Consider the following 19,147-nt stretch of genomic DNA (forward strand, 5'->3'; position numbering starts at 1 on the left):
TTAGAAAACAACAATAACTCTCTGTCTTAAAGTTTTACACAGTGGAAAAAAGTAGCCTGCCAGTTTGTGGTCAAGGTCACAAAGAGTAAAGGAGGGAGCTGTGTAGGTCAGCTAATAATACAAAGAGCAACAGTGTGTGGTTTCTGACTAACAAGGGAAAAACTAAACTAGAAATTAAATGCAATCTGAAATTAAAGATTTGCAGACTCACAGTCAATCACAAAATGATCTGAAATTCAATCCAGAAATAAAACGAGAATGTGAATGATGCAGGCAGTCAGTAACTGCGATGTATGTGCGTGTGTCTGTGAGAGAGAGAGAGAGAGGTGTTACATTAGGAAGTCAAACATCAAACATCCACCGGTCAATAAAACTAAAAAGCGCGAGCACTCTGCTGTCTGACTTCCAGGAATGAGAGTTTTCTGTGTGTGTGAGCGTCTCTCCTGATGAATGAAGCCTGACTGCTGGTGTAAACAATTGAGATTAAATTGTGACTTGTGGTTGTTGCCACTTTTCTGTAATAATGTAGTTTTCACTCTCTGTGTGTGTGTGTGTGTGTGTGTGTGTGTGTGTGTGTGTGTGTGTGTGTGTGTGTGTGTGTGTGTGTGTGTGTGTGTGTGCAGGCCTGTGTGTGTGTATTTGCTTCTGTCTCCTTTTTTTGTTTGTCTCTACACGCATGTGTGCTAGTGTGTGTTTGACTTTATATGTGTGTGTGTGCAGTGTGGGTTGAGTGGATCTCTCTTTTCACCATCACCATTACTGCATGAAAGACCTGTCACTCTGTATTAGCTCTCTCCCTCTCTCTTTTCTGTGTACATGTTTGTGTGTGTGCATGTATGTGTGTGTGTGTGTGTGTGTGTGAGAGAGAGAGAGAGAGAGAGGGAGGGAGAGAGAGGGAGAGAGAGAGAGAGAGAGAGAGAGAGAGGGGTGAACTGGGCAGCAAAGCCATTTTAAAACTATTGAAGGTCATTGTCTGCTCAGTTTTGTGCATCTGAACTGCTATGTGTATGTATCTATATTTGTGTGTGTGTGTGTGTGTGTATATGTGTGTGTGTGTGTGTGTGCGACATAATTTATATCATAAAAAGCAAGATCTATCATCAGTACAGTCATTTGACTAAATAATTATGGCAATGATAGGATGCTCAGTTATCCCATTTATTATAGAACTCCTGCTGAATGTCTGTCTGTATCGATACAGTGATATTGACCTGTAGATATTTGACTCCATGATTTAACATCTCTCTCTCTCTCTCTCTCTCTCTCTCTCTCTGTCTCTCTCTCTCTCTCTCTCTCTCTCTGTCTCTCTCTCTCCCTCTCACTATCTCTCTTTCTCTCTGCAGGGCTGCACTCGTGCTGCTGCATTTCCCAGAACTACCAGCGCGGCCCTCATCATCATCATTACCACAGAGGAAGAGTGTCCCACTGGCGCTCCATCGAGTCGCTCTCCAACAACAACAAAAAAAAAAAGAAAAGAAAAAAAAAATCGACATCTATAACACACATACATAACCTGGTCATGTCATGGCTAATAGGCTACTTACAAACGCACATCCCTGCACGCGGCGCACGCTCCAATAAGCACATCCAGACCAATTCTCTCAATACGGGAGGAGGTGGGGGGTTGGGGATAGGGGGGTTTAAACCTTCACTGTGATCTTGTAGATTACATCTTGTGTCGATTCTGACATTATCCGTCATCACTCACATCATTAAGGAGTTTTGGTGGGATGCGACAAGTTGCTTGCGTCGGGCTCAGTGTGGGAGAAACAGAAGAGCAGACAGGCAAGGCGAGCGCTCGTCCAACCGGAGGGGAGGTGGTAGTGGTGGTGGGGGTGGAGGGTGAGGGTGGGGGGCGGGGGGGGGGGAGAGACGCATTCTCCCCGAGTACACACACAAGCAGCGGCCACATCCACTGTAGACAAATCCGTGTTCAGTGACGTGTTTTGTATTAGCCTTCTTTTTTTTTTTTTTTAAATGCATGTTCGACCCTTTTTTCCATCACCGGCTGCTTTGAATCTAATCAGGAATTGAGAATCCGGTCCCTCGCGTGCTTCTTATTTTCTCATCACCCCCCCTCTTCTATTTATTTATTTATTTATTTATTTATATATTTATTTATTTGCCTCGATAGACCCGTTATTTAGCCCATCCACCGTCCACCCCCTCTCTTCTTTTTTCCCTCCATCTCCTTCTCTTTGGGAGTGCGACGCGCTGCGAAAATCTCTGAAATAAAAAAAACACAAAAAAGGAAAGCCTGCAGGTAAGACCTCTACAAGCTTCTTTAATGATATTAATTACACCGTGTCACTGTTGTTTTCACTTTGCAGCCTAATGGATCACAGTTCATCCGGTGTAATTTACACGCCACATTGATTTGTCTCACGTTGCCTGTAACTTAGCCCACTACTGACAGTGTAGATAGGAATTTAGAGGAAGAAAAAAAAACAATGATAATAATTCTCATTCTTCTACCACCTCGCGGATTAAATGCTGAATTATAATTTTCCTACCTTTTTTGAACGGGCCTATAATTAGCGACGGCAGCGTCTATTATGCAAATGAAACCCTTATAATAGCTCGTTTGAAGCGCTCTCTGCAGCCGCACCGCATGTGTAGGGACTAATATATCTGTTGTATGTGTTGAATTGTCCGGCTACTTATCCGACAATCAGGAGTTATTTTCTTTATGTGCGTCTTGATGTGTGTGATTTGTGTCCCAGTCCACTGAGTTTGTACCGGCCGCTTGATGCTAGGCGTCCATTTTCCACCGTGTATAGCTTATGCAGGCAGGGTGATGTGTGTAGCTACTCTATTAATGAATGCACCGCAGTCCGCATCACTATACTTGAGCTTTGCACGCTCTCAGCCCCGTAGCTCTGAGCTTGTATGTGTCTAATCACTGGTCTGCACACAAGCTTCTGCAGCTCTCAGCGCAGGGCCAACATCTTAGCATCATGTTGGACCTGGCCACATGATGTTATCTGATGCGGTTTTAAAGATTTCGTTTTCTTTTTCAGCCCACTGTCTCCTCTCACTGGCCAACCTGTGCTCTGTGCTCTGACAGATCAGGTCCAGGATTGAGGTAAAGGGCAGCAAACATCTGGCGCTCTATCAATCATTCATTTTTCCATTACAGCTCAGATCACATCTGGGCTAAAGGTGGAGTGAAATGTCTGAATAGGAGATGCTTTAGGAGTGTGCACTGCAGCACTCAAGAGTCAAAAACAAGGTAGTGAGCTACACCTGTCATCTCCGGAGCTGCAGCCCGTGTCAGGTACAACTCTGAATGTTTATTGTTTGTTTGTTTGTTTGTGTGTTTTATGATTACCTGATGTGAAATAACCAGCTGGAGCAGTCACTGGTCACTTGCGGTTTTAGTGACTACAGCACATGCGTTTACCTGCTGAGCTGTGGATTTAGTTGCTGCCTCCCTTCACTTTGGGGAACAGGCTTTTCCTTTCCACCTGCTTTTAAGGCTGTAATGCAGATCCACTTGATGTGGGCAGTGACACAGGGATTAAGTTAAACTTTTAAATATATTTAAATCGTCTCCCTCATCAAGTAAAGTGCTGGTGTTAGAACGTGGGCAGCGATTGTGAGCTAAAATTTTACTATAATAGGAGATAAAAACGGTAATTGCATAATTGCCATTCTGTACGACTGAGAATACTCATCTTACAACATGTGGAGTTCACATAAAGCATTTGATCTGAACAATAACTGCAGGATTATGGCTTTTCATGACATTATATTTTTGAAGTTTGCTCATTCTTGCACCTTAAAGGGCCTTTAAGATTAATTATGAGCAGTTATAAATCAAACATTTTCCTAACATTAAAAAGGAAGTACATATATATTTTTTGTATTTCTGTCATTGTCATCTTTCTATCAATGATCAGTGAATCTTTCTTTGAGGTGTGGTTGGCCCCCGGCCGTCTGCTGGTCACACCCCCTCCACTTCCCACGTGGTAAACCGCCTGCACTATGTGTGTGATGTGTGTGTGACCTTAATGATTGTCTCTGTGGATTTTGGATTACTTTCAAAACCTCTCAGCCAGCTCTACAATCTGCTGTTTACGCTGTTAGGTGACTCATTGCAGTCAATATCAGTGCGTAGCCCACACAGACTCTAGTTGTTTTCTAGCGCCGGCCAAATCATTATCATCTAATGTGCGAGTGGTCCAGAAATATCAGAAAAAAAAGAATCTCTGTAACTTCTGAATGTCTCCGCTTGTTTCGTCTTTTGCTGTTTCACTCTAATTCTGGTTGGTGGTCAGGTCTGTCCGTCTCTTTCTCACTCTCTTGTTTCTCTCTCTGAGGAGAGGCAATTCTGCAATGATCATCACATCTGTCATGTAGCTATTGTAGCTATTGTTCAGAGGATCAATGCCTCTGCTGCAATTTTCTTGATGGTCTGAGGCTTCACAGTGTTCCTTCCTCTCTTCAGACGGGGATCACGAGGAAACCCAGCACTGTTTGAGAGGAACAGACACAGATACCTCAGTTTAAATATATAATATCAGGGTCCCATAACAAATCTAATAATAAACATACAACGTTCAATCACTTTGTACCTTCTTCAAATACAAACCCTTGCATATTTATTGTACTTGACAAAGTAAACATGAATGTATTATTGTACCTTAGTGAGTGCAAATCATGGCTTGCACTCATGGCTGGCTGTATTTGGAGATCCTGCTGATTCAGTACACAACATTGTTTATAATTCCAGTGTGCAGAGGCTTTTATCCAAAGCTTTTCTAATTGATTCCTGTCTCACCGGCTGTGACCCGTGCATCAATTAACCCCCAGCTTTGGTGTTTTTAAGTGCTTCACGCAAGTTAGCGCAGCCTTTGAGAGCAGGGTTGTAAGAGCCTGTGATTGAACCATATCGTGTCAGTGATATATTGTACGGCCCCGTCTGTTCAGCGGCGTGCAGCGTAAACACACAACAGACACAGTGTTTGACAGGCAGGCATGCTCACTGGACTGGAGGCACAATGTGGGACCTGTGACCAAAGCCTCTTCACTGATAAGAAACAGGATGTGTATATCTGTAAGTTTGCATGTGTGAAAGTCTCAGATGTGAATATTATCATATAAAAACTAAGTTCACTGGACACAACTTCACCAGCATTTTTAACAGGATTTATCAGTCAGTTGATCAGTTTCCACAAGATAAATCTGAGAGGCTGCGAGATGATTAACAGGATAGGAACGCATGAAACATAATAATGCTACACTTTATCTAATCTTTGTTTTTTGATTGTGAATCACTGTAAAACTTAACATCTTCACGCCTCTAAAAGCATTCACATGAAACATACTGGGAAGGAAAAATAACTCTTTGATTGCACGGACCCCATCAAAGACCTATGAAACCTGTGACAAGTTAGCAAGTAAACATACTTCAGTGTAATGTGTCAGAAGCCAAAATGTTTGGGAACCACTGGCTTGTGTGATTGAGATTGCTCAAATTTTGAGTTGCAGCCTCTTCTATGGAAACATAGAGTAGGTGTTGTTAGTGCTGAAACGATTTGTCAATTAATCAATTAATTAATTGACATTTATCAAACAAAAATACCAAATATTTGCTGGTTCTGGCTTCTCACATGTGAAATGTTTCTGCTTTTCTGCTCTTTGTTTTGATTTTGGGCAGTGGGTTGCATGAAACAAGCTATTCTGGGATGTCACTTTGAACAAACGGTGATCGATATTTGTCACTTTGTCTAAAATTGGACATTTTATAGATTAAAATGAAAAAAATCATTAGTTAACATTTACATGGATTTATTTGGCTGATGCTTTTGTCCAATGCAATGTACAAATGAGGCACAATCCAAGCCACAGTAGATCAAGAGAAGCCCTGCTGTCTTTATTAAGGACCACTGTCTTTTCTGAGTAGCTGCAAGTATTCAGTTAATTTCTTTCTCCTCTGTTGCATTTATATGGCAGGATAATAAATTAAGACACTTGTTTCTGTATAAAAACAATAAATTTCAAGGGTTTTCTTTGTCTCAGATCTGCACTTAGAGAGTTCTTTCTCAGTGGAGTATGAGTGTTTTTATGCATGTGCGTGCGTGCTTGCACGTGCACATGTGTTTAAGCATATGTTCATGGGTTCATGAGTGTCCGGTCATCCAGAGACACTTTATTTTGGGAGCCTCTTAGACCAAGGTGTTGCTGTCACTGCCTCCTCAGGCTGTTCTGCTCAGACAGGCAGGGACTTTGGTCACATGCAGTCTGAGGATCTTGGTGGACTCTTCACACGAGCTTAATGGAAATTCTGCTATGCTTTGAAGTGCCTTTTTAAAGATGACCTATTTTATGATTTTATTGTCATCATTTTGACAGTAGTGGGGGGTTTGAGGCTGCATATGTGCTTGCACGCCAAGTGTTTGTTTGCGTGTTGATCTTTTTCTATGCACCTGCGTGTGTGTGTGTGTGTGTGTGTGTGTGTGTGTGTGTGTGTGTGTGTGTGTGTGTGTGTGTGTGTGTGTGTTTGTGTCGGCCTGCATGTAAATTTGTGTGTGTGTGTGTGTGTGTGTGCCAGCTGTGGGATCTCAGCAGTGAGCTCAGGTGTTTAGCTTTTTCTCATGATTAAGAAGGGAAATCATCTCAGCTACCAAGAGCCACTGCTCTGAATATTTAGGCATGTTTTCTTAATGTTCACTGCTGCCATCGAGCACTCAGAATAGAATACGCTGCTTGTATTTTTAGAGCTGTCACCATAAGTAGGCCTAGTGCATTTTTTTTTTTTTTTTGGTCAAGCATTCAGTATAAGCTCATGTCATTTTTGCTACATTACAGTCTTGATTTTTTTTTTCACAAGCTACAGTCCTTATTTAGGTTATTTGGCAAGCAGACATATTTCCTGGACATGCAACAATGTGGTGTGACTCGCTTGTGTATCTACATTGAAAACATTCTCGCATGCTCACACAAGGCCGTTGCCATTCACATGTGTGGGATAACATATAGATGTCATCATTTATTCAACAAGCAGTTTGGTAGTTGATTTATGCAATGAATAGGTAATGGAGCAGCTGCTACAAAATTCAAATCTCCTGTGTGATTTATGGCTGAATTATTGGAGCCACAACTCATTGGGTGCACTTGAATTTTATACGAGCGAGGTATTCTGTCATGCTGGGAATGAGTCACGCAGGTAGATCTGATAACATCTGAAGTTTTCTGACAAGTGAGGGCCTGGTCTCGTAATGGTCCCTGCAGCAACTAGCTCCCAAAGCTAAACTGTTGGCCTGTGTTGCTACAGTGCGTCCTACTGAAGCTAACTGGCCTCTGGCTGGCCCAGAGTCCTCCTGAGTGATCCAAACACACTATAAAAGCATCACTAAGGATAAGGTAGCTCAGCATTATGAAAAAGGCAAATGTGTACTTATATTTCTCAAATCCATCTGTATTCTAAATCCCAAATTACCCAAAATTTCTCTCCAGTTAAACCAAATTCGTTACTATAACTCAAGTTATTAGTTATTATTAGTTAAACTCTCACACTTTCTTTTTTTCGTGACCTCTTGTTCTTTCACGCTCTCTTGCACTTGCTCCTCATTCCCCTCTTTTTTAATTATTGGTGGAAAATAGAAATTACAGATAATTAAATGGCAATTATGATCTTCTACACAGGGGAGTTTTTGCTAAGGGGAATAACTTAGTAGGTTATTGTTAAGGTCATTCATTAAATACCGGAGTCAAAGAACACACACATACACATACTGCGTTTTCAGGCCTTGGAGATAGTGTAATCCCTTCTAGATATGTATTTTCCTCAGGGAGAGGCAGTATGTTGATAGGGTTGGAAGGTCATACGACGCACAAACACACACATGCACAATCACATTCACTTGTTTGCTTGCACATACAGTATGCACCCACAATGTATAAATAAGCCACGCTGTGGTGGTGTCGTTTGACAGTTTACATAATAAGGAGCCTGAACGCAGAGATACGAGGCTAACTGTCTAACTGAGGGGAGCTGAGGGGAACATTACTGGGATTCAATAAGATTGGACTAGTCCCATCCTCAGATGCACTGAGGAGGAAATGTGCACACACATAAAAAAACACACACACAACACACCGTCTCTCCTTCCATCTCTCCTTCTGTCTCTTAGGCAGCTCTGTTTTGGGTCTCACAATGCAAACAGGATGTAACCTATTTTGATCACGGTGCCATATTGCATCATCAAATATTAACAGACCTGACTGCACTGCATTATGTCTGCTAAATCATGTTTGTAGAATAATGTGTGCTGCTTCATCATATCATATTTTCTTCTTTATTTATTGAGCAAAAGAGGGGTTAACCTCTCATTCCCTCTCCAGTAACCGATGGCATATTCATGTGTATTTGTCTGTGCACATGTGTGTGTGTGTGTGTGTCCGGGAGCATCTATGTCGCAGTGGTCACACACACACACACACACACACACATATCTATTGATAGAGCATTAGCGCACTGGTCTGTCTGTCTGTCTGTCTGTCTGTCTGGGTCTCAGAGTCAACACTCATGGTAGTGACTTGAAATATTCCCCCTTCATTTCTGCCTCTTTTTCCCATCTCTGTTCTCTCTGCTTTGCTCTCTCTGCCTCTTTCTCCCTCTATCTATCGCCTGCCCCTCTCCTTTTCCCCCCCTCGCTCTATGCTGATCCAGACTTTGGAATTCAATGTTGCTATGGTAACAATGTCGGGTTGGTCCTCTCTGCCTCCCCCTCTTGCTCCTCTTATTCAGACTAGATGCAGTACAACTCGCTCTAGAGTCATTCTGTCTTTAGCCTTTAATACTGTCACTACTATAATTACTCAATCTGCTCAAACACAGGAACAGCAAAGCTCTGCAGCATTAAAGAAGCATCTGTAGTGTAAAATGATTATATTTCTAATTATACAGTTTGGCCTCTTTGCAATAAAGATCATACAGTTTTACAGCTGAAACAATTAGTAGATCATAGATAGTAGGTTGATTAGTTGATTGACAGAAAATTACAACTATTTTAATCATCCTTTAATCGTTTGTCATCTTTTCAAGCAAAAAATCTTACATTGTAATATATTTAATACATTTTATTTACAGAGTGCTTTTCAAGATATTGTGTTACAGCTATTTAATAAAATGTTGTTAAACCAATTTTCAAAAAATAATGATTTGTTTCTGTATATGATATTGACATTATTCCATAAAAACATTTGTGAGGAGAATAGTTGTGCTGATATAGAAGAGACCAACACATAAGAGCTTGTCTCTGACAGTTGGAGAGTTTGATAGGGAGTTTACTAACAGTATACTGTAAGGGCACATTAATAAAAAAAATTAAGACCATCTAGTTTTTTTAAACAGAAAGTTTGGGATAATATTCTACATGCTATCTGGATCTTTTAGAAACTTTTGATCCAGTTCATTTTGATAATATGGTTGAATGAGGAAAAGTCCAAAACGTTAAGACCTCCTTCAGTTAGAGACACAGACATAACCTCCTTTTTATCCTTGTGTGGCTTATTTTTACAAATAAAGTTATAAAGCCTGTCTAAACAAGAAATTAAATGTTTGGTGACATCAAGGGAAAAGATAAAAGAGGCTCTTGTATTTTATAACGGGCTGCTCAAGTGGCCCACATAGCGACCGGCCCACCGGGATTTCTCCCGTGCTCAAGAAAGGCCAGTCCGACTCTGCCTTGGGATGACAACGGACCTTGTCTGGCTGGTCATCTCGGGATGCCAGCAGCTGAGATGACTGGTTGGCACCCGGCCAGTGGCTCATCACTCAAAAAACGTTGGAACAAATTTCCAAATAGGTGTTATTTGGATAAACTGACCACATATTGGGAATCTAAATGGTTACTTTCTCGTCTGAAAAAATATTAAAACTTAATTAAGTGACATATTAACAGTCCTAAAGCGAAATTTACAACAGCTTTTGGCCTGGCTCACAATCTCCGACTTCAGCCGACCAATAGTGTAACTTTATCACTCAGTCGGTCAGTCAGTGAGTGACTCAATAACGGACAGACATTCAAGTTTGTAGGGTTGGCCCTGCTGTTGCAGTGCAGCCAAAACAGACATCTCACTGCTGTCATACATGCTTTTAGGAAGGCTTTCTGCTGAAACATGTCAACAGATTTGTCAGCCTAACTGTAAATAAATGAATCTAAAAGATTGTGTTGTGGAGAATATACACAGACAATGGTTTTCTATTTCATTTTAAATCCCGCCTATTCTGTTTTCATCCACAACGTCAGGGCCTAAAACTACTAAATGAACTAACAAAATGCTAAGTGTCCCTGTCCTCTGCTTTATTTCATGTGCAGCAGCAGAGGAGTAACCATGGGTTCTCTGGTGCAAGCTTTCTGCTAACAAAGGACGGACGGAGAACAGGACAACCGTCCAAGCCACAACCTCCACCGGCACCAGTTTTCCATTGAGAAAGGAAGACAGAAAGAGAGAGAGAAAGAGATAGAAGCGCACGAAGGAGAGAAGGGAGCGGGTGAAAACAGTCGATGGATGCTGTCCGGATTGAGGGGACAGCACGTTCTTCACTGACGAGGAAAAGAAAGATTTCAAAATTGAGTCGAAGGATAGAAACTCGCCGTCAGGTAAGTCTCTGCTTGTCACACTTTGCGTTAGATATTGCTTCACTCTGTTACAGTCTCTGTCAGTATCAGTTTCATCAGTGTGAAAGGGAAACTTCTAGTGTTGGAAGTAGAAGAGAATATGTAGTTTACAGTAGCGACTGAAGGCTGCTGACTTGTAGCAGCTCAGACATGCATGGGTCAATCTGATCTGATAATGTTATTTGTGTGGGAGCGTGCATGCAGAAATGCATCCACATCGCCTTTCTAATAAAGACTTTCATGGGTACAAGGTGATCTCATGATAGCTGTGTGTTTGTGTGTGTTGTGTGTGTGTTTATGCATTCATGTCCAGCCCTGCTGATTCTGAGGGGGAGAACGGTGTCAGGGTCATGAATATGGAGTAGACTGAGATTGGGAGGGTGTGATCTGTTGTGTTTCACATCAATTCTGTCTTGTTAAGCGGAGTCAGCAGAGTCATCCAACTCTCCTCCAAGGACACATCATAGAGCCACTTGTGCACCTCCCACATCCGCCTCCTATTCACTTTTCTTACTGCCTCCCTCTCTTCCTCCCACCTGTTCCCCTCACATCATCGTGCCCCTCATCATCTCACCTACATGTTTTCTGTCTGTTTTTTTTTTTAATAAACTGCACTTTATCTATGATTATAAATACACTCTTGCTTGGTTATTCTACCATTCTTCCTCAATCTCTAACTGCATGATAAATTCTTGTTTGCCTTCTCTTCTTCCTCTTTTGCACCGCTAATATCCACCCTTTTCCTCTTCTGTTTCCCTCCCTTCCTCCTCCTTTCTTTCTCTCTCAAGGCATGGTGTGTGAGAAGGGGATCCAGATCCTTCTCACCACCGTGGGGGCATTCGCTGCCTTCGGCCTGATGACGGTGGCAATAGGGACGGACTACTGGCTGTACTCCCGTGCCCTCATCTGCAACAGCACAGCCAACGTCACCCAGGACGACCCCCATAACAAGGACAAGAAGGACCCTGGGGCGCTCACCCACTCTGGACTCTGGAGGATATGCTGCCTGGAAGGTAGTGAAGATGTTGTGGGAGACATCTTGGGTGTATGGGTGGGATTTGGGTTGATGAAGATGCATGTGAACAAGTGTGCTTTGGTTGTTAATTTCAGTTAGAAGGGTGCAGGAAAAACTGACATAAAGCAATGCAGCTTTGGTTACTTTCTTGCCATTTAGCATTTAAGTAGATCCAAATCTGGGCAGACTAGATCTTGTTGTTCCCAGGATTTGTTGTTATCTAAGGTTGAGTAGGAGAAATAAAGCAGAGTGCACTGAGGATTTAATGTGACTGAAAAAATTTAAAGGAATAGTTTAGACATTTTGGGAAATATACTTGCAGAGTTAGATGAGAAGATCGTTACCACAGTAAACCCGGCTAAAGGTAACAAAATCCATCTACCAGCACCTTTAAAGTTTGTTTATTGCGTACAAATACCAAAGGGTTAAAACGAGATGTTGTGATTTTACGGGGGGGTTATGTATCAGACTACTTCTTGGCCAGGCTCAGTCACTTCTTGGAGTCTAGTCATCATCATGACATTGCCAGGCTTCATATTTAGACATGAGAGTGGTATCCATCTTTTTATCTAACTCTCAGCAAGAAGGCAAATAAACATATTTCCCAAAATGTCAATCTTGTCCTTTATGCATTCTTTCTAGTCTTCGTTTTCTTATCTCAGGCAAGAGGGAATGGATAGTATTTTCCCAGTGGAATAATTCAAATTGAGCTCTGAGGGTTTGGGATTTGTGTGACTTGAAGTGATGCCCAGCTTGGAGTTGGGGGGGGGGGGGGGGGGGGGGGGGGGGGGGGGGACACAGAAACTGGACTCTTTATCTGCTGCTATGTAGACAGCAGATGGAGTTACTGATAAACTGTGTACGGTGTACAGCTCATCCAAACATGAGGAGTTCATTACAGCACACTGTAGAGATGGAGAGTTCTGTATTTAGACTTTGTTGTAATCAGCCTCTGCTGTGACAAGTATTTGACTGTTTAACACTCACCAAAATTGAATTAGTGGTGTTGGACACTGGGGGTAGTGATTATGAATCCAACTGAACTGAACTCATTGCTGTGGAATGAAAACCTCTCGCCTTGTGGCAATGTCAAAGCTTTGAAGCAGAAATATATTGACTGACTGAAGTTCAGCAGTGTCAGTCTTTCACTTGACATCAGGAAACTTAAGTAATCATTATTAGCATCAACACACACATTCCACTGGTATTTGTTGGACCGTGCCACAGTGACAAGAAAACAATTTTGCATAATTGCAGGATAATTACATGATACTGAAGCGTAACCCTCACTCAGAATAATCCATTAATCATTGTCTTTGATTCAGGCTGCAGTAATTTAATCCAAATGTTGAAACAAAGGCCCGTGTTCACCCCGCCACCCATCGACTTCTTGTTCCAAGTGACAGAGGATACAGAAAATGGCATCTCTCAATCTTCAGTTTGTCACTGCAACACAAGCCACTAATTCATTATACATTACACTGCCTGGCTGACACTCAAAGGCTAGTAAAGGCTGGGACAGAGTGAACAGTGAAGCAGCTACAACCAAAGGGGTGGTGTGAGTTAACGATCTGTGCCTTTTGCGGTAGAGGTTCGTCTGTCTCCAGGAAAACCTGCTTGGCTCTACTCGTAAAGCGTCCCCGGCCCATCCTGGGCTTGGTCATTGTACAAAGCTAATTTGTCCTCATCTCTAAGCTTCCTGATAGCAAAGCAGCCAATTAGAGATAAGCTATAGCCCTTGCAGCACTACTGCAGTGCACCCCCACCCACTCCCTCCATTGCCTCACTCTTACTATCCCTCTGTTTCACTCCCCCAAACGTTATATTTCATCTTTCACTGGTTTCTCCTCTTCTTCTTCCCCGCCTTGTAGTTTCCCCTCTCTTTCAGTCTTTTCTCTCACATTGCAGTGCAGTAAAGCTGACAGTTTCTTGGCATGGCTTAGAGGTCAACTATCCTTGATGTCTGTGGAGTATTCAGCCAAGACGGACGCTCAGTAGTCGTGCAGTGATGCAGTGAGGTGTAGCTGGAGTGGAAATGCAGGACATGCTAGCTCTAAAAGATTTATGCCCACGGGTGGGTGGCACATTATGCTGTGGATAGAGATGTGTCCTTCTCTCTGGCTCTTCTGCAGGTTTACTGAGTGTGGGGTTGCTCTGAATAACCTGTCAATGATTTCTTTCTCAGTTCTGTAGGGGTTTTTTTTCATCAAGCATATAAACTTGTGAGGACAACCCAGCTATTAGGGCTACTTTTATGTCATGTTATGAGTTGCTGGTGGAGATGCAGTGGTTTAGATGCAGTAAGTCATTCAGGAAAACATGTGCTTACATTACTGTTTCAAGAAAATGCCTTGAATGTGTATGAGGACCACCTGAAACAGTCTGAAGTCTGTTGAGCCTGTGTCTGCAGAAGATAACAGTGATCCGTGTGGCTCAACTGACGTCCCGCCCCTTTGTACCTCCATCTGTTTCTTTACAGACCAACCTGTGGAAATATAAGAGCTGTGAGAAAGAGACCAGCTCACCCCGCATCTGTCCGTCTCTCCCTCCGTCTGTGTCTCTTCATCCCATCACTCCATCTTTCTCACAATCCATCCATCAGCAACAGTGGTGTGCTGTCATCATCGTACGTGCGTCCCTCCGTTCGTCTGTCTGTCTACATGCAAGACCCCGGCGGGTAGTTATCTGTCTGCCACTGTGTCTGCATACTTGTATGTATTTCGATGTGTGTATGTACTGAATGTGTGTGGAGACTGCGCATTGCTAACTTGCATTTCCTAGAGGAGCCATTAACCTTTGTGATGTTCTTTATATGTATGTGAAGTTTAAAAAAAAAAAAGAGTTTTATGGCACAGATATGACCGTGCTTAGGTGTCACTTTGTCTCTCAGGAGGATATTTGCTGTTCTCTTTGAGTTCTTCTTTTGTTCTTTTGTTGTGTCTGGTCACCCCTGTTTCTCCTGTTACATCTCAGGAGTGAAGAGAGGAGTGTGTTCTCAGATCAACCACTTCCCAGAGGATGCAGACTTTGACCATGACGGGGCAGAGTACGTCCTACGTAAGTCAACACCAGCATTACTAGTCATGGATGATGAGCGGCATGGAAGTCGTGATAAGCCTGAAAAAAAAATAAGAAAATAAGCCTAAAACTGATTTTAATCTGGCTGTTTTATTGCTCATTCCTCAACAGATTATCTCAGCAAGAAATAAACATGTGACAATGTGTACTGAAAGTCAGTGGAGATGGGGTGCCCTAGTTTGCACTCAGTGCCCTGCAGTGATATCATTCTGCTCTATGATATGCTACATGTGTTCCCGTGCATACATAGAGAAAAGCTCGTGTTCTGTTTACAATGTTGCAGAGGCATTTTGCTGGCATTTAGGTGGCATTTTCTCTCTCGTGGCCTAGTTGTCCTAGATGAGAGAGGAGTGTTAATGTGTGTGTGTGTGTGTGTGTTTGCATGGTTGGCAGACCTCCTGAAAGCACTAAAGGCCACATGGGAAGGGTTTGATTCAATTGTGTGCCGGGAACTCAGTAATTAATTTCTCCACCAAGAATTTTGTGTATATTTCTAATAGAGCAACATTTTTATTTTCTTTATGCCTATTACTCTACATCCTCGCACTGTCTAAACATGGGTTAAGAAGTATTAGTTAATCATTTGTGGTTATTACTTTGTTTATTCTGCTCTACAGTAACAGATGGGCGAGGGTTTCTCAAGAAAATTCTCTCTCTTGTTTTGGCTGTTAACCATTACTCTCTCCTCGGTGCAGGGGTAGTCAGGGCTTCCAACATCTTCCCCATCCTCAGTGCCATCCTGCTGCTAATGGGAGGGGTGTGCATCGCTGCTAGTCGTTTCTATAAGAGCAAAAGGAACATCATCCTGGGGGCGGGAATTCTCTTCGTGGCTGCAGGTAACTTAACGATATTGTATGTGCATCTGTGGGTAGATATTATATGTATCTGTGCTTGTATGTGTGTGTCTGCTTGTGTGGAAGTCTATGTGCATGTGCAAGTCGTGGTCTGGGGAATATTACTTGCCATAACAGTTTTTATGAATTGTTTGGGAGTATCGCGTTGTGTTTAGGCTCTTATGTCAGTTTAATGATGAGATTTTAACATTCAGCCCTCATCTTGCCAGTTATCTTAATTGAAAATAGCATGTCACATGAATTTGTTTATTAGAATAGTAAGTCAGTCTGTCTGAGTTTGTTTAGCTCTTGTGTAAATACAGTATTTCTGTGCTCTCTCAGGTCTGAGCAACATTATTGGTGTGATTGTGTACATCTCGGCTGCACTGGGGGACATCTCTCCCAAGAAGGACGAGGATAAGAAGTGGCAATACTCCTACGGTTGGTCCTTTTACTTCGGAGGCCTTTCCTTCATCATGGCTGAGATGGTGGGGGTACTGGCTGTCAACATCTACATCGAGAAGAACAAGGAGCTGCGCTGCCGCTCGCGCACCGACATTTTCAAGAGCACCACGCACGCCATGCTCCGTCTGCCCAGCTACCGCTTCCGCCGCAGGTCCCGCTCCTCATCCCGCTCCACCGACCCCTCTCGCTCCCGAGACCCTTCACCTGTCGGGGGAGGTGGGGGCAAGAACTTTGGCCTCCCACCATCTGCGCTGCTTTCCCAGGGTCCTATCTCAGTGTCCACGTTGCCTAACCCCCACTCTCGCTCCCACACGGCCCTGGCTGGAGGCGACATCTCCCTCTACACGTTGTCTCGCGACCCTAAACTCGGGGGTTTGCCGCCCATGTATGGAACGGTGGACAGGGCCACACTCTACCAGCTCCACAACTGCTTCCCAAAGGATGGAGGTGGAGGGGGAGTGATGATGAGTGGTACACTTCCCTCGCTTAAGTCCCACAACCCTTCCAATTCTTCCAACTCCAATGCGCCAATGCCCAACTCAGTGGGCTCTGGCCCCCCACCTTTCACCTCATCCACAGTAGACAGGGAGCGAGGGATGGGGACTCTGGACAGGCTGAAGGGAGACAGGGAGAGCAACTCTAACACCCTCAATAGGAAGACAACGCCTGTGTAGAGAGAGCATATGAGAGGGGGAGGCAAGGAGGAAGGGAGACGAGGAGGATGGGAAGTAGTGAAAGAGGGAGGATAGAGAGGAGCACTGTGTTTGTGTGGCTTAACAGGAGACGCATAGAAAGACAGACATGCAGGTGAAATGTTATATCTCTCCCTCCATGTTCACTGTTATTTAGTCTACTCAATCTCACTGAGAACAAAAAGAAGAAGAGTAATAACAGAGCGATAATAACAACAACAATGAACTTTCACAATGAAACTATTTTGATATTTTAATGTGCTAGAAATGATTTATTTTGTTAATGATCAAACGCAATTAACCTTGGGCTATTATGAAAATGTTTCACATATTTTTTTGTGCAATATTACTGCTAATTTAACCAGATCATCATTAATGTAAATTGTTGTTGTGATTATTCTTAGTGTTATTACAGGCTAGATGTATCTGCAAACACCATAGTTTGGAATGAAAATTTAATTTTCATGTTTTGGGTTTTTTTTTTTTCACTCTAATTTTAGATCTCAACGACTTTAACTGTGAATTTCTTCCATGCAGAGCCACTGGGACATTCAGTGAGCTGTGTGTAACTGTGTCAAATGTCAAGCATGAGTGTGCACAATATGTGGGAGAATGAGAGCCTGTATTATTTTTTTTACCCCCTTAATTATATGATTTTCATTTATAACATGAAGTCAGATGTGAATACTGTAAATTGTCTTCCAATATTGATACTGAAAGAAATGCAACAATAATGTGAGTGACTGAGACAACTGACCAACTTCATTGTTATGAGTCTGAGTTTTCTATGGGCCTCTGTTAGTCTTATTTCATTCTAATCAGTGTTAACAGTAGTACTTGTAGCTATAGTCGTGTTGAAGATGTTTGTTCTTGGGCATTAACAGAAACCTCTGACTGGAGGAAGCAGAAAAAAGAGACATAGAATACATTTGTACAGGATCAGGTAAAGGTTGCTGCCTGAGCAGAAAAACAAAAACCGAATCATTTTTTTCTATGAAAAGTCCCAAAGTGACACATGCAACTCATCACTTTCAGTGGCAAAAAATACAATATGTATATGTTTGTTCAGGGGGTTTAAAAAAAACACTATAGAGAAAAACTTTTGAAAAGATACATGTACATTGTAATTTACACATACATATATTTGTAAAGTCTATAGATATGTTTTTTCGGGACCACTGTTCAAACATGGTATGCATTTTGGGCAGGGCAGGTTTTGACTGAAGTGTTTTGTTCCCTGGACTCTTGTTGGGTGGTTTCCTCCCGCCCCACTCTGTGCCACCATTCTCGGGGCCCCTCCCCTGCCCATAACTGGTCACATGATTAGTGTTCCTCTACTTTGTCACATGACCAATAACAGAGTCCCCACAGAGACGACCCCTTAACCTCCCCAAAGATTCTTTTCACTGTGCTTCCTTTGTGACCGCTGACTCCTGAGTCCGAACTCTGACCCGTTCTGTTTATGTTGATGAGAATGTAAACACATGTAAACAACCCCCGCCCCCCCACCCCCCCACACCCCGCCCCACCCACTCTCTCTCTCTCTCTTTGAAACCGAGTGACTGCAGATTCGGGTTGAACCATGGACACCCCCTGCTACATGATGTAACGAAGAAACAAAACAACCAGACGCTTCCAGATTCTATACATTTTCATTTCTTTGATTTCATTTCAGAAAAAGAATAATGTGATAAAACTGCACACAGATAGCATTTATGTGGGCAATATGAATAGTATGTAGTTGAGAATAGATATATCTAGAAAAATGATTATGGTTTATCTAAATGTGTGATAAACTTAAACACTGTATTGCACGAAGTTTATAAAAAAAAAACAATAACATACATACTCAGACTGCTGTCTTTTATTGATTTTTTTTGCTGAGAAAGAGGCCGGGGTCTCTTACAAAGTACACACTGAACATGTACCTTCTAAAGAAAGATTCTGTATATGTTTAGTTTCTGCTTATGTTATGAGTATCTCTCAAGAGTGTTTGTCGACAGGCTCTAGTGATAAAATGTAGCTAAGTACGTTTCCTCAAGTACTGTACTTATGTACAATTTATTTCCATCTCGTGCTTTATATTTCATACTTCTACTTCCTTACAATTCATTGAGATATATTGTACTTTTTACTCCACTGCATTTATCTGAAAGCTGTACTTACCATCTTTACCAATTTAGATTTTACATACAAAACTCGTAATGAGCTTATAAAACAGGATGCAATATTATTGATTAACTACTTATACTTATATACTAATAATATTCAAATTACAGGAGACATTTTTATGCATTTAGTATTTATACTTTTGATACGATAAGTACATTATGCTAATACTACTTGTGTACTTTTACTTAGGTAACATTATTATTACAGGATTTTCATTTATAGTGGATTGTTTTTACAGTGTTGTATTGCAACTATTACTTA

The 19,147-nt window shown here is 42.2% G+C and overlaps 1 protein-coding gene across 4 annotated transcripts; it reads left to right on the top strand.

Moving 5' to 3' along the window:
• The first annotated feature begins 1,881 nt into the window (after positions 1-1,881).
• On the top strand, positions 1,882-18,562 carry cacng8b (calcium channel, voltage-dependent, gamma subunit 8b). Of its 4 annotated transcripts, XM_044359783.1 has the most exons (7): positions 1,882-2,263; positions 3,021-3,085; positions 10,329-10,613; positions 11,420-11,644; positions 14,620-14,703; positions 15,420-15,560; positions 15,900-18,562. In XM_044359783.1, the coding sequence occupies exons 4-7, from the start codon at positions 11,422-11,424 to the stop codon at positions 16,694-16,696; spliced, it is 1,245 nt and encodes a 414-aa protein (XP_044215718.1). In that variant the 5' UTR covers positions 1,882-2,263; positions 3,021-3,085; positions 10,329-10,613; positions 11,420-11,421; the 3' UTR covers positions 16,697-18,562. The 4 variants fall into 4 exon arrangements, with proteins under 4 accessions (XP_044215718.1, XP_044215716.1, XP_044215719.1 ...); XM_044359781.1 differs by lacking the exon at positions 3,021-3,085; XM_044359784.1 differs by lacking the exon at positions 3,021-3,085 and having other exon boundaries at positions 10,332-10,613.
• The last annotated feature ends 585 nt before the right edge of the window (positions 18,563-19,147 follow it).

The sequence above is a fragment of the Thunnus albacares genome, chromosome 8 (assembly GCF_914725855.1).
Source record: "Thunnus albacares chromosome 8, fThuAlb1.1, whole genome shotgun sequence".
Classification (NCBI taxonomy): Eukaryota; Metazoa; Chordata; class Actinopteri; order Scombriformes; family Scombridae; genus Thunnus; species Thunnus albacares.